We start from the raw sequence: 16,015 nt of genomic DNA, 5'->3' as shown, positions 1-16,015 counted from the left end.
AGGAGCTCATCGTGGGCTTCAGAAGCCACCGAGGGAACCATCGCCCCATCAGCATAGACGGGACACCAGTGGAAGTTGTCAGTTGCTTCCGATTCCTGGGACTGCAGATCTCTGATGACCTAGCCTGGAACCATAATACTGAGGCTATGCTGAAGAAGGCACACCAGCGCCTTTACCCTCTACAGTGCCTGAGGAAATGCGGCATAAGCACACAGTGGCTTGTGAACTTTTACCGCGGCACCATAGAGAGTGTCTTGACGAGTGGTGTCAATGTGTGGTATGGTAACACCACTGCACAGAACAAGAAAGCCATCCAGAGAGTTGTGAATACGGCAGAAAAGATCATCGGGTGCGCACTTCCGTCCATCGAGGAGATCTTCCAGACCAGGTGCCGGAACAAGGCCCGCTCCATCATCCAGGACCCCAATCACCCTGGGCACAAACTGTTCTCCCTCCTGCGGTCTGGACATCGGTACCGCAGCATCCGAACCAGGACCAGCAGGTTTAAGAACAGTTTCTATCCACAGGCAGTGCGCCCACTGAGCTGCTAATCGCACTGCCCCATATATTATAGTTATATGTTTATGTAAATATATATATTATATTTATATTACCATATATTTATCATATTACATTACTATTATTTCCAGTGGTAATTGAGGCTTTTTTGTACTATTCATCATATCCTGCAACTTGGACTGTTATTGCTATACTTTTTGCTTATTTGCTTATTGTTTTTATTTATACTTGTTTTTATTTTTTTGCTTTTATATTATATGCTTGTATTGTGGGAGTGAGTGGGGAGTAAGCATTCCATTGTACTAGTTACATATGGCAATAAAATGATCTTGAATCTTGAATCTTGACTTGCATGATGTCTCCGGTCAGAAAATCTATTCTAGATGCATTTTATATCCTTTCTTTAAATTAGTAATTAAAAAAAAATTAAGACTGGGGTTGATACTAGAAAGGGTACCATTTCACTGGGTCTGGATTACTCAGGACTACTTACTTCATGCCTGGTGTGTGCTGCGCATGCTCATGTGATCTGGAAGCCCTTTGCACCCTTGGAGCTGGTACACAGCCCCCATGCAAGGCACAATTTTGATATAAATGAGGGCTCCTCCCCTTAATGCAGTTTAAATGTCTGAGCAACGCTCCGAATGTTCACTGCCCGTTTGAGATGGATGCTTGAAAGGAAGCTCGATGATCAACGTGAACCCTGGTTTGCTGGGTAGCCTTTTTGCAGCGTGAGCTTCAGCTTCAATCTGTGAAATAGACTGGCTTTCCTAGTCAAGCTTTTGTTTTTGTAACAAAAAAATAACAGGCACATCATTCAAGGGCTGCAGCAACCCTTTAACAGCTGCTGGCACACCATAATCCACTCCCATGATGCTCTCCCAGTACCTCATACTCTATGCACTGGGTTTGTTGCCCTCTCAGTGGAGTGATGCTGGGATCGCATTATCGACCCACTGCTTCTCTCCAGTCCTATACATGTTACCCTTTTCAAAGACTGTGTATGTGGTCACCTCTGTAGCTAATCATTGGGACTGCCAATTAGATAGTAATGAATTTCAGCCTCAGCTGATCCTCAAACCTCTCTACAACTCATTGAGTACCTATTCCTAGCTCTTAGCACCAGACTGCCAAATAAGGCGCTATATGGCTGAGTGCTCTATCTTGGGAGAAGAGAGACTAATACAAATGGCCAGGGCCTGTCCCACTTAATACATCTGCAGCTCCTGTGGGGCAATGGCACCCCTGGATAAGATGATGACCAAGACTCTCATCCTTTGGGAAGCTATAGCAATCATATTCTTACATTCAGGTGGTGCAATTGACATTTTACCTTGACTTTTATAGTTCTTCCCCCTCCTCATAGGTCTCCTTGTCATATTTGCCATCTTTTGGCTAGGCCATGCACTCATTTTCAGAATTTATCAACAAATATGGACATTCTTTTGAGCTCACAGAAAGCCTACTGCTTAAACCACTCATTGCACCTTTCATACCATGGGTTAAGACAAGAAAATGAATTGCACAAAATTATCAAAAGAAAACTGATCGCAAATTACTTCATTTAATGTTTATTTGCTTAGCCAAGGAACAACAAGGTTAAATAAAGTTGTGTGAATCAATCAAAGACACCCATTTAAGAGGGCATGAAGAAGCAAATAACACCATTTAAAAAGCATTTCACAGCAGTGGTTACTAATATGTGATATTATTGCATTGCCAACATGTCAGAAATGACATGAATCAGTCATTCATGAAAGAAAGACTTATGAAATAATACTGAGCGGCCTGCGGGTGGCGCTGTCCAGGGAGAGTATAAATACTCGTTCACGGGCCCAGCTTGCACAGGACATTCTTAACAGAAACTAGTGAAGGACACAACTAGACCTCCATGTTGTAAAACAGTTGATTAAAGCTTGTTTAACGCTTTGACCAAATGCCTAGTAGTTTTCTTACATCAAGAAGCATTTTATAAAATGGGGACAGCTGAAGTGCATTGTATCGGATCTAACACACAGTGCCATGGAATGGTGAACATGGCTTCATATTCACAATCCTCCTCACCACTGACGGCGAGCTCAGCATTTCAGCCATGTCACTATGGGGAGGTAGTGAGTGGAGTCCAGGGGTTTCCCAAATAGAAGCGAACACTGAGAGGGAGAATTCATAGAATCATAGAATGAAACAGCACTGGAGGCCATTCGTTCCATCGTGCCTGTGCCGGCTCTTTGAAAGAGCTATCCAATTAGTTCCACTTCACTGCATATTCCCCAGAGCCCTGCAAACTTTTCCTTTTCAAGTATTCATCCAATTCCCTTTTGAATGTTACTATTGAATCTGCTTCCACCACCCTTTCAGGCAGTGCATTCCAGATCACCACAACTCACTGTTTCCTCATGTCGCCTCTGGTTGTTTTGCCAATCACCTTACGATCTGGTTACCAACCTTTCTGCCACTGGAAACAATTCCTTTTTATTTACTCTAGCAAAACCATTAATGATTTTGAACACCTCACCAGTCTCCCCCCAGCCTCAAATCCCATTGTTCAGCTGTTCCCGTTGCTGCTGATTAAAGCTCCGGCCGCAAACTCAGAGATTCTGAGGAGCGAGGAGCCGACAGGTAAGATGGTAGCATCAGGCCCGGGGCTGTTTGCAGGGTTTGTTGCTATGAGAGCAGTGCTAAGGCCCAGCTTGGCATGAGTGGGTGAAGGGCATGATGTAAAAGGAGGGTGTGCGGCCCCCCCGCCCCTCCCCCACTGCACAGCTGCTAATGGCCCAGCACCCACCAAAAGGCCGCACTGACAGGCGGAACTCGACCTCGCAGCCACCCACTGCCCGGCTAACCCTGCACCAGCCCTCACTCACCCGCAGCGTGAAGCACTGAGAGCCGCTCGGCTCCGCAGCCACCCACTGCCCGACTAACCCCGCACCAGCCCTCACTCACCCACAGCATGAAGCGCTGAGAGCCTTGGCTCCGCAGCCACCCACTGCCCGACTAACCCCGCACCAGCCCTCACTCACCCGCAGCGTGAAACGCTGAGAGCCGCTTGGCTCCGCAGCCACTGTGCCTCTACTGAGCCGCAACACTCCAGCGCGTAATCGCGACGTCAGGACCGTCACGTGCACACATCGCCGCGCACCAGGGCGGCTGATAGAGGATTCCCGCACGCCGCAAACACACAGTACAGCACAAACTGGGTGAAACTGTTCCGTGGGCCGGATGAAACTGATTTGCGGCCTTGATATGACCTGCGGTCCGTACGTTTGACACCCCCACTCCACCCCCCCGATATAGACAAACAGCGAACCCAATCCAACTTGTGATTTACAGCACTAACAAGGTACAGATCAGCTGAGAGCAGAGCCACATGAAGTCAGTGTGGGACAGTTTAACACACTTCAAAAGCAACATGAAGAAACCTCCCCTAAATCCGATCGCCTTAGCGCTAAGCGAGAATTACTGTGACGCAGAAAGCTTGTATCGCTCAATTGTGAAATAAAAGGCTGAACCTAGTCACAAGATCACAAGATAATTACGTACCAGGAAGGCCATTGGGCCCATATTAATACATTGATCCAGAGAGATCCCAACGTTCTCCCATTTTTTTTTGGATGATTCCAGAGTTTTGACCTCCACTACTCTATCGGGAAGTTTATTCCGTGCGTTGAAACCTGTTTCGGTTCAAAGACTATTCAAAACCAGGTCACTGCATTGGGCTGTTGCAGCATAAATGTGAGGAAAAAGCCAGTGTGTAATTTCATCAGCTCAGCTGCAGTTTGTGAATCAGTGGAAGAAAGATTGTTAAGTCTTGTTTAGATATAAGTGTGAGATTGATCAGATTACTTCAAAATGCATTTCTGTTGTTCCACACTGAAGTAATAAATAAATGTCTGTTCTATACAAATGAATTGAAGGTGAAAGGCAAAATGTTGACCTGCTTATCTTCATTCCGCAGCTTGGTAAAAAGTATTTAATTATTACTTAAATACGGAAGAAATGCTGCTGAGATGGGAAATGTATAAAGTCTGGCTTAAACAGACACTGTCTCATGAGGTCCTTGTTTTTATTTCTACCCTGTAGTTATCAACAGCGTCGATCTCACTAAAATACGACATTGGATAAGCTTCCACTTACTACGGGTCATGTTTTATCTAAATCTGCACTGAAAGCTTTATATATACATCCAGAATACATTCTTATTTATGTATAGAGATGTTTTTAATCTGCTGTGTGAACGAGGATAGAAGTGGCCCTTTACACAGAGGCAAATACAAGGCTGATGCCAGAACTGAGAGGTTTTAACTATCAGGAAAGACTGAACAGGCTGGGGCTCTTTTCTCTAGCAAAGAGAAAATTGAGGGGTGACCTAATGAAGCTCTTTAAAATTATGAGGGGGTTTGATAGGGAGTCCAAAACTAGGGGACATAAATATACGCCAGTCACTAATAAATCCAATAAGGAATTCAGGAGAAACTTCTTTACCCAAAGAGTAGGATGTGGAAATTGCTACCACATGGAGTAGTTGAGGCGAATAGCATAGATGCATTTAAGAGGCAGCTAGAAAAGTACATGAGGCAGAAAGGAATAGAAGGATATGCAGATAGGATTAGATGAGGTAGGGCGGGAGGAGGCACAGCCCATGAAAGGATCTGGTCAAATCCCAACCGTCCGCCATCCCAACATCTCTGCTCACTAATAAATTCAACGTGGTTTCCTGAGGCTCCGTGTTTGTTCAGCCTCTTCCCTTCTTGTTCCGGTTACTCGAACCAGTGGTCTCCCATGCAGTCACGATTCCACTCCCTGCTGCACAGCCAGCACCACTCAAACTGGCAAGAAGTCCTGGGACATTTCATGTGCATACAGCCTCCTGTGGTGAGGAGAAACATCAGTCAGACACGAGACAAGTACCGCACATTTCAATAAAACAAACAAATTGAATATGAAGGAGGGTAGACATATCGGGGTGATTTTCCTTTCCTTGGCACCCAAAAAGTGCGCAGTTTCTAGATGCAAAGAATAGGAACAAAAAGGGGAGGGCCCCTTATACAGGGTCTCCATCCCCTGAGGATCTCCAGAGGGGGAGCTGTGGTGATTATTCTTTATGTTTAGTAAGAAGTATTGTGATTGGTTGTTTGTTTCCTGCCTTGGGATATATGCTGTAATCTCATTGGTAGTTGATGTCATGTGATTTGTGGTGGCCCTCTTAAATTCAGTTCTTTCCAGCCTTTAGTTGGGACTGGGTGTTGAAGATGTGCTACAGGATTTTTAAGTTAATAATAGCCTAGATTAGAAAGGCAAATCTATTCTTTATTTCAGGAGCGCAGAGCGGCTAGGCTCCTAGGTAGGACATTCAGGCAAAAGAGACAGGAGGCAGAGAGCAGCTAAAGATGGTTGGGCTGAGGATGCTTCCCTGAAGAACCCCTACAGTGATGCCTTGGAGCTACGATGATTTGCTTCTGAAGACCACTGGAAGCTTTTCCCTCTGACCCCTGTTGACCTTAGTTTCACCAGGGTTCCATACTCGACCGACTGCTACTCTCACCTCTCCTCTGGCAGTCAGTTCTCATGTCCATGTCTGGATCGAGGCTGTGCTGAGGTCTGGAGCCAAATGGTTCTTGAGGAACCCAACTGAGCATTGGTGAGCAGGTGTCACTTGATGGTACCATTGATGACTCTTTCAATCAATGACTGGGAGTTTGATAGGGTGGTAATTTGATTGGTTGGAAATACCTCGGCCATTTTCCACGTTGTCATGTAGATGCCAATGTCATAGCTGTACTGGAACAGCTTGGCTAGGGGAGGGGTTAGCACAGGTCTTCAGCACTATAGCCGGGACTATGTCAACACTGAAGAGGACTTTGCAGGGTTAACTGGGCTGAGATTGCCTAAGTCTTGTCCTGGGTCACTGCAACTGATGGCTCTCTAGGCCACTTTAGAGCGCATTAAGAGTCAAACACGTAGGCCCCGATTTTCTGGCCGCCGTCGGGCGGCTTTTCATGCTGCCGTGGTCCGAAAATCGCGGAAAAAGCGGGTCGGGACCCCCCCCGCCTGATTCCCCGCCCCATCCAACTTTTGGACCGCCGTTTCCACGCGCCCCGCTTCAGTCCCGCCCGCCGCTGGCGGGACTGCTCGTCGGAGCACTAATCACCAATGATCACCTTGTTAAGGACGATTTTCCCGTGCTGTTGCGACTTTGGGGCTTTCCCCACCTGAAACCCACCTGCGGGGAACCCCGCCGATGAGAGCTGGCGTGAAAACAGCTGGCTTGCTTGCTTGCAGCAGCAGGTCGCTGAGGGCTGAAGATATTTAAAGAGGCAGCATTTGCAGGCTGCAGGACCTTGTTGATCAAGGCTTGGGGGAACTATTTGAAGCCTTAGGAGCAGCTGCAGAAAGTTGGGGCCTCACACACTTCTTCAGTGTGAGCTCCTGGGAAGCCCCTCTCACCACCCTAACTCAGGACCTCCTCAACCGAGGCATCTGCTAGAAGCATGGGAGGCCTTTGGCACCTTCCCTTCCTGGCATTAGAGGATCTCCAACAGCAGAGGTGGCAGCAGCAGAACCAGGAACAGCAGGATGATTACCAGGAGCACCAGGCTGCTGCTCACTCACCTGAAGCTGCACAAGCCAGAAGGGGCCAGCGCTTGGAAGTGGCTTGAGAGCACCTTGCTGCGCTTTAGGGGGCCAGTGGGACCCGTTTCTGCACTGGCAGTCCTACTCAGAAGGACTTCCATGAAGATCTGGTTTCACTGTTCAACAGATGGCCAACGCTCCTCAAGAGATGTCATTCTCTTATGAGCACTCACCATGTTTTCCGTATGGTGGCGAGTTATCTCCTCCATGGAGGTTGCCAACCTTTCCATGGTGCTGCGTTCATGCACCAATGACTCCACAAAGGCTCTGCTCATGGTCGCTATGGACTCCTCCATTCGCTCCACACTCGCAGCGACCCTGGAGACAAAACCTGCCAGAGACTCCTGCATCTGTGCATGGAGATCCATCACCTCTTCTCTTGCAGATGGACTCAGAGGCAGAGGGTCGAGATGCAGCGCAGCTGAGCTGAGCTGGCAGAGCCCTGCGCCCTCCAACGAGGACTCTCCACTGCTGTCCCTGTCTCCAGAATCTGCTGAGGCTCACTTGTCAGCTGTGAAACACCAGGTGACAACACTACTCTATGTCCCGAAGGTCCCCCCGAGGTGTGAGTGTCTGCGCTGGTGCTGGGTGCGCTTACTTCTGCTGACGCTGCACCCTCAGAGGTTGGAGCTTCCTCTGAGGAGTCTGGCTGCACAGCCTCTTCCTCCTCCACAGTGAGGACGGGGGCTCTGGATGGTCCTGTGGGGGAGTAAAGGAAGGAGTTACAGATGTAATGGCAAGGTTCCTCTGGTGACTCCCAGCGAGTTGGCATCTGCTGACACCTGCTTCCATGCAGCATTGGTCTCAGTGGGAGGCCTCTTCCTCCCTGACCTAGGGAAGAGGACCTCCCTGTGGGCCCTAACCCCATCCAATAATGCCTGCAGTGAAGCCTCGTCGAATTTGAAGGCAGCTCGGGGTCTGGCACTGTTCACAGCTGCTGCAGGCTCCTCTGCCATCCTGTATGGTTCATTTGGAAGCCTTCAGAGGATGCAGTGCTTGCCATGGACCTTGAAAGCACCACGAATGATGACATCATACTGTGGGGATTTCTGACTCGATTTAGACAATTAGCAAGGCTTCCCACATGCTGGGAATTAATTGGCAAATTGAGGGAAAATTGCGTGGGTCTGGCTGACACTTTTTTATGTGTGTCAGAAACCCCACATTCGGGGAAATCCGACCATTCCCCACACAAGCCGAAAATCGGGGCTGTAGTGTGTATGGCAGACTCCCTTCCCTGAAGGACATTAGTGAACCAGTTGGGTATTTGCAACAAAATGGCAACTTTCATGGTCATTTCCCCCATAAATTACCAGATGTATTAAAGTCGGATTCATAATTTGCCATGGTTGGATTTGAACTCACGACCTCTGGTTTGCCACTCCAATACCATAACTGTACCTGGGTAATTTTTTGTGAAGCCAGTGAATATAGATACCTTTTACAGTTCACAATACTGTAAAATATTTCACAATATCTGCCATTTTGTGAATTGATAGCTAAATAATTCTGACCTATTCCAACCTCTGTTAATCAGCTGGAATGATGTTTACCAAAATGATATCGGGACTAAAAGGGTTAAATTATGAAGGCAGGTTGCATAGACTAGGCTTGTATCCCTAGACTATAGAAGATTAAGGGGGTGATCTAATTGAGTTGTTTGAGATGATTAAAGGATTTGAAAGGTAGATAGAGAGAAATTATTTCAGGTGGGGGAGTCCAGAACAAGGGGGCGTAACCTTAAAGTTAGAGGCCATTCAGGGGTGGTGTCAGGAAGCACTTCTTCACACAAAGGGCAATGGAAATCTGGATAACTCTCCCTCAAAAAGCTGTTGAGGCTTGGTCAATTGAAAATTTCAAAACTGAGATTGATAGTTTTTTGTTAGGTAAGGCTATTATGGGTTACGGAACTAAGGTGGGCAGATGCAGTTAAGATACAGAGCAGCCATGACCTAACTGAATGGCGGAACAGGCTCGAGGGGCTGAATGGCCTAATCCTATCCCTCTGTTCCGAGCAGAGAGAGAAGCGACAGCAAAATTGAACAGCTCGCTTTTCAAACAAAACAAAGTGCGGAAGTGGGTAAATCTAATTTTGTGCCCATTTGGTTGAGGGACATCACTGATGGGAAATGCAACATGTTTCTACTTTGGTACCAACAACAATCTCAAGTCAGGTAAAGTCAGGATGCAGAGAAAGACAGCTTGTGGTAGAATTTCCAAGGCAATTCCATAATTTCCTGCCGTAACTCTGGCAAATTTCGGCGTGAACGGCTGAAGTTACAGCGACAGATCATAGAAATGACTGGCGCCCAATTCTACCTCAACAACGTGCCTCGATCCCAAACTCAAAAAGGCACCCCTGTAGCACCATTTTTATTTGTGATGCCAGCCCATCTTGATGCTTCTCTGAATGAATTTTAAATTTAGTGCGCCAACGTCAATTATGGCCATCTTTGCACAGTGGATTTGTGACTGCTCGGGATTGGGTTAAGTTGGCCCAAAGTTGTTTCACAGAGGGGCTTTATGGACGCCGTACAAGGGAGACTGTTATCGGCCAGAATTCTCCTTACGTTAGTGGGTCCGGTGCGGCCAGTGTCCGTGGCGGGTCATGATCCCACTGCTGGCTCCATCCCGATGTCGAAAATTAACTTACCTTAATGGGGCCTATTAAGCCCGCCCAGCATGTTACCCGGCCCAATTAGATGGCGCAGGTCTGGTGACATCATTCCTGACGCATTTCAAGCCAGGATCCTTAAAGGGACCATAGCCACATTAAATTTTAAGTTTAATCTAACATAGTGGGTGTTGAATCTTTACTGTACAATAATATAATAAAAGTTATATATGAGTGACAAAGAAATATTTAAGTTATATTATCATTAATTAATATGATGCCATCCACAAATACGATCAAGAACATAATTTAAAAAGTACATTAATTGGGAAGTTATTAGTGCTTTAGTCACAAATCTATAGACTTTTGTATCAGTAACTGGTACAAATAAAAGATGTGTGTGTATAGGTAATACATAAAATTAAGCAGATTTTAAATGTAATTGTAAAGGGGTGGATTTACAATCTTATGCAAGTTCAGCGGAAGAGCTGCGGAATCCCTGACAAACAGTGTAAGTGGTGCTTACAATGGGCTGGATTTTCATTCAGGCGCGGGTTGGTGTCGTGTAATCCGCATTTCGTATTATCCACACGAATCTAATTCGATGTGGGAGATTAATGCTATTTTAACTAAATTGCCCAATTGAGTTCCAGCGTGTGGGAACCCATGGCAAATGAGTTTCTCCAGTCTGAAAGTCGCCTCCGATGACGTCATCATTGCTGCTGCATTTAAGGTCTGCAAGAAGCCTTGCTTCTTCTGCAGACTGCCAACCTTTTGGCATTTGCTGATACACTGAGCTGGAAGCAGAATGGCCAGAGAAAGACCGAGGCCTGCACCCCGTTTCAGCGATGTTGCCCTGCAGGCTTTAGTGGAGGGAGCAAGAGCTCACAAGGAGGTGCTCTTCCCTTCATCAGGGAGGAAGAAGCCTCCCCAGCAGACAAAGGCTGTGTGGCTGCAAGTGGCAGAGGAGGTCAACTCCTTATCGGCTACCCACAGAACCTGGATACAGTGCAGGAAGAGATTTCATGACCTTCAGCGACTGGAAAAGTGAGTATGAATTTCCCATCACTCTCAATATGATCCCCATTGCCTTTCCTCACCAGCACTCAGCTTTCGCAATCTCTTCCTCCACATCCCACTTGACACTGACATCCATGCACCCTTACCCATTCCCTCTCTCTCTATGGTCACATTCACCTAACTATTCGACTATGCAGCCCTCACACTCCCTATCACTCTGATGCTATGAAAACAACTGACAACACACAGGGAGGGCCCTTGGTCTTGCCACCTCACTCCTTCATTCTCACTCAACCTCCACTTGTCTCCCTCATTGCAGGAAAAGAGCTCACAATAAAAGAGAACGAGCGAGGACAGGAGGAGGCCCGCCATCATTAGCCCACCTCACCCCCTGGGAGGAGGCGGTCCTGGAGATCGCAGGAGTGGAGGACGACGCGCACGTGGGGGACGGGCAGACGGGCGCATCACACCAAGCTGGTGACAGAATAGTTTTCCATCTCTCTCATTGACATTGCATGAGTCGCTAATAATGTTTCGGAAGCTCTAACAGATGGACTAATGATGATCTGCAATATGCAATGTGCATGTAACCTTGGCATCACATCTCTGACTCTTTCGTTTACTCCCCCACAGGACCATCGCAAGCAACCGTCCCCACTAGCCAGCAGGAACAGGCTGAGCCTCCAGACTCCTCAGAGGAAGCTGCAACCTCTGAGGGCGCAGCGTCAGCAGAATTCAGCACACCCAGCACCAGCGCAGACACTCACACATTCGATGGGACCTTCGGGACATAGAGTACTGTTGTCACCTGGTGTATCACAGCTCACAAGTGTGCATCAGCAGATTGTGGAGACAGGGACAGCAGTGGAGAATCCTAGTCGGAGGGCGCAGGACTCTGCCAGCTCGGCTCAGCTGCATGTCAACCCTCTGCCTCTGGGTCCATCCACAGTATCAGCAGTGATGGCACTCCAGGAAAAGATGCAGGAGTCTCTGGCAGCTTTTGTCTCCAGGGTCGCTGCAAGTGTGGAGCGAATGGAGGAGTCGCTCACTAACATGAGCAGAGCCTTTGTGGAGTCATTGGCGCATGAACGCATCAACATGGAAAGGATGGCAACCTCCATGGAGGTGCTAAGTCACCAGAGTGTTGAAAACATGGTGAGTGTTCAGAATAGACTGACATCTCTGGAGGAGCGATGGGCATCTATTGAACAGAGAAACCAGACCTTCATGGCAGTCCCTCTGAGTATGACTGCCAGTACAGATATGGGTCCCCATGGCCCCCCTGATGTGCAGCAAGGTGCTCTCAAGCCACTTGCAAGCGCTGAGGGGGATCTGACCCATGAGAGGGAAGTTGGTGGCAGTCATCAAGGAAGTGGGGGCTCCTCTCCAAGCGCTCACACTTTCATGCCACTGCAGAGCCCTCGGTCAGAGCCCCACCAGAGTCCACACTCAACTGAGATCAGCGTCTCAACCACTGCACAGCTGCAGGAGCAGCAGACTGTTGACAAGCCCTCACAGGTTTGCCACCCCAGAGGATGCCCGCCAAAGGTGTCGAGACAGGAGCAGCAAGAAACTGAGCAAGGGGCCTCGACATCTGCTGAAGCCACAGGGGAAGCACCACATAGGAGCACGCATAAGGGAAAGATACTGCACAAATAGTCACAAGGGTAGTCACTTGGGTGAAATTTGATGTTTTATGTGTAAAAGCCATCATATGAATCATGTACATAAAAAGTCTGATGGCTACTGCTATAGTTGTGGCGTGTGTCATTTCGCGAATGGGACTTCCACATTGGGGGCTTAGGATTACTTGCAATTGTCAGTATTGTGGTCAAATTGCTAGGAATCAGCTGGTTCATGGCCATTGTCGATGCCCAGATAAGAAGATGCAAGGCAAAAGTGCTTGAGTGGCTAGGCTAAGCAAATCTGGCCAAGATGAGTGCGTTCCTTGCATCCCGGGCAGCTATGTCCTCGCGTACTGCTGCCACTGGTTGATGGGCCTCTGCAGGATGTTCAATTTTGCTCTCCTCCTCCTCCTCCTCATCTGAGGAGGATATGTGAGGAGCCACTTGGTCCTCAGGAATCTGCAAGCCACGACGCTGTGCCATGTTGTGAAGTGCACAGCAAACCACGACGATTCTGGAGACCCTGGCTGCTGAGTACTGCAGGGCTCCGCCTGATCTATCCAGGCATCTGAAGCGCATCTTCAGCAAACCGATGGTTTGCTCGATAATGGCTCTGGTGGACATGTGGCTGGAGTTGTAGCTCTCCTCAGTTTCGTTGGATGGTCTCCTCAACGGCGTCATTAGTCACGTCCTCAGGGGATAGCCCTTGTTTCCAAGTAGCCATCCGTTAAGTTGGTCTGGCGGACTGAATAGCGGAGGCACACTAGACTGGCGCAGTATGAAGGAGTCATGGCAACTGTTAAGAGGCTTTTTGCAATTTTGACAGGTCTATTGCGGGCTTTCCGATGTCTGGACACCACGCCAGGTAAGTGTGGCATGCTGTGGGTCTACTGTAATGTTTCTGCATTGATGAGAGCTACAGAAGTGGTATGAAGGATTCAATGGTGCACTGGTGAGTTTCAGAGGTAAGAAAATGTTGGGAAATTAATTTTTAATGCATTTATACTTTTCTGTAGGTGACACGTTTTGGATTGTGTGTGTAGTCCCACCTCATTGGGAGAACCTCTCTCACCAGTGACAGATCGCTTCTGTAACCTCACCTGCAGCTGCCATCTGTTCTAGCCTAAGGAGGGAGTCACTGGAGAGCCTGGGTGCAAGAGCTCACCTTTGTACAGTGATTGTCAGTGTTTGCAGCACCTCACTGCTGTCAAACATTGAAAAAATCAGCAGTCAAAAAAAATTGTGCGTGGCCCCTTTAAGAAAACCAGCAGATGACGCATCATCAACTGACATCATCTGACACCGACTTCCTCTTCATTGGCTGGCAAGCCCGCAGGGCAGGCTTAACAAGGCCAATTGACGCAAAATCGCGTCTGTGTGTCTGATGTCGTTGGGGGCGGGACTGGAACCTGGAAGGCAGTTGTCCCGCCCCCAAGCCGCATCAATAGGAAAAATTGCGGCCATTGTGCAGCTAAAGGAGACGTCTGTGTAAACAATGAGGAATTAGGCCTTGATGAGATAACACAGAACTCAATGGGTCTCCTCAATAAACAATCCTGATCAGAAAGTTTGCCAGTTAGACTGTTGAGATTTGCGTGAACTATCCAGCCAATCAACTGTTACTGTGGTCTTCACATGCGGGCTTTAACTTTAAGTTTTAAACAAAAACCGCGATATATTATTGGTTATCATGATCCAAGGCAATCATCGATGGGTCAATGAGGCCTTGGCGATGTAACATCCTGTCCACCATTGAAAGGAAAAGATATAAAAGGAGCTGTTATGATAACTTCGTTACTGCAGTCAAGGGGTCAGAAAGAGAACTGCAGTCAACAAGGAGGGAACCCGACCGATCGTCGGAAGGAGAAAGCTGCAATAAACAGGAGCTGGCCACTTCAGGGTGATTGTGTGACCATTTACTTAGAACATATTTGGGCATTGTATTGCTAGAACATCTTTATTGCTAAGAGTAGATTAAGAAGGGCATTGTATTGCCATTTAAATCTATATACTTTTTTTTGTTTTCTTTTCTCTCTTTTCCTTTAATTAAACAACCTTATTTAACTTAAGAGCTTTTGGGTGATTCATTAATTATTTCCCTTATAATTCATGGGTCAAAACGAACTACAAGCCCGAGAATAGGATAGCGAGGCTTACACTCTGCAGAAATTCACCCTAAAGTCTCAGACTGAAAAATGACATCAGTCATATTCAGGCACTGAAAGCAAATTGAACCAGTGGAATGAGCGATGAGAATGAAATTGTTACAGTTGATGACTTGATTTAATGTGTAACTGGACAATCCCAGTATACTGTGAGAAAAACCTGACCAGAAACAACACAAACATTTATTTAAATGGTATATGTCATTTATTATACTGCAGATCAATTCACTGCAATTACTGCTCAGTTGGAAGGCAACAGCCGAGAGTGGCCAGTGAAAAATGTATTTCCCTCAACATCCAGGGTGGCACTTACATCCCTTCAGGAATTTCTGAATTAACATTTACCAGTAGCTTTTCAAGTAGAACAGAATCTCCATCAATCTGTTAGCTGATGTAATCAACATGTTTTTATTTTGGTTTGTTTTCCAGCTGGAGCAATGGCCACGGAACTCACGCCTCAGGTTGACAGACATGGTTCCTGAGCTGTGTGAATCCTGCGGCCATGCAGGGAAATTAAAAAAGTTGAGGGATAAAGGCTCTTACGTGCCTGTAAACTACCTCATAATTATTTCACTTGGGTCCCCCACCGCTGCAGGTCAGGTCGGTTCCACGATGACAGATATGCCCTGTGGGAAAGGCGCATGGGAGCGAGATGACAGTGGGTTCCCGACCCACTGTCAAAAAAAACAACTTTCCCACCCAACCCGCCACCAATCGCGCCTGCTACCACCCCGGAAAATTCAGCCCATCCTGTCCACACTGGCTTTGAGCCAAAGTCCTGGGGGGTGAAAGGTAAGTGCACTAATGCACTGTGCCAGCCATTCCTTTATGGGCTGGTATATTTGCTTTGAACATGGGAGAACAAGAGAGACAAATGATTATTTTGTGAAAGAGGGCTGTGTGGATAAGAGAGAGAGGTTGACTTCTGTTTGACCTTGCTGAATAATCTCAGTAATAAATTTTACGCCAGTTTCTCACAAAATGGCTGTTTCTAGCCAGCAGTAGGGAATTGAAAAAGATCAATATTACACTTGGAATGTTGTTGGACTCTTACTTCACTCTGGATGGCAGGAAATTGTGGGTGAGCTTTATTAATCTGTTTTTTCAGTTCTCTTCCTATAGCATATATCTAAAGAACTCTGATTTTCTTAAATGATATTGCAGTCATTGTGTAAGGTTATGTTACTATTGTTTCAGCTCAAATAACAGGAGGTACAAACCATTCTTCTCCACTGGTACTTGGCACTTGGGACAAGGTTTAGTTGTTTCCTTGATTGCTTGTCTTGAGGCCTCTTCCCAGCGAGCTCGCTGTGCAGCTTGCTCATTGATAACATAACCCTACAAACATAAGAATGAATAAGTCATTATACCACCGCTCTCAATTCTCAAATTTATTCATGCATTAGAAAGAAAATAGGGCACTTGTCTCCTCTCTGCTCCCC

General features: G+C 47.1%; 1 protein-coding gene across 2 annotated transcripts in view; it reads right to left on the bottom strand.

Moving 5' to 3' along the window:
- Positions 1 to 2,074: 2,074 nt before the first annotated feature.
- Positions 2,075 to 16,015, bottom strand: part of prkn (parkin RBR E3 ubiquitin protein ligase) — a 2,088,612-nt gene continuing 2,074,671 nt past the window's right edge. For both annotated transcript variants that reach the window (XM_085981987.1, XM_085981988.1), the window contains 2 exons: positions 15,794 to 15,911; positions 2,075 to 5,386 (listed from right to left, as the gene is read on the bottom strand). In XM_085981987.1, the coding sequence (XP_085838113.1) occupies positions 5,277 to 5,386; positions 15,794 to 15,911 (228 nt within the window). In that variant the 3' untranslated portion in view covers positions 2,075 to 5,276. The remainder of the gene's footprint in view (positions 5,387 to 15,793; positions 15,912 to 16,015) is intronic.

This window comes from Somniosus microcephalus, chromosome 3 (assembly GCF_052327205.1).
Source record: "Somniosus microcephalus isolate GS21.2 chromosome 3, FLI_Smic_1.0, whole genome shotgun sequence".
NCBI lineage: Eukaryota > Metazoa > Chordata > Chondrichthyes > Squaliformes > Somniosidae > Somniosus > Somniosus microcephalus.
The sequence above is the reverse complement of the archived record's forward strand: the minus strand, read 5'-3'. Positions and strand labels throughout refer to the sequence as shown.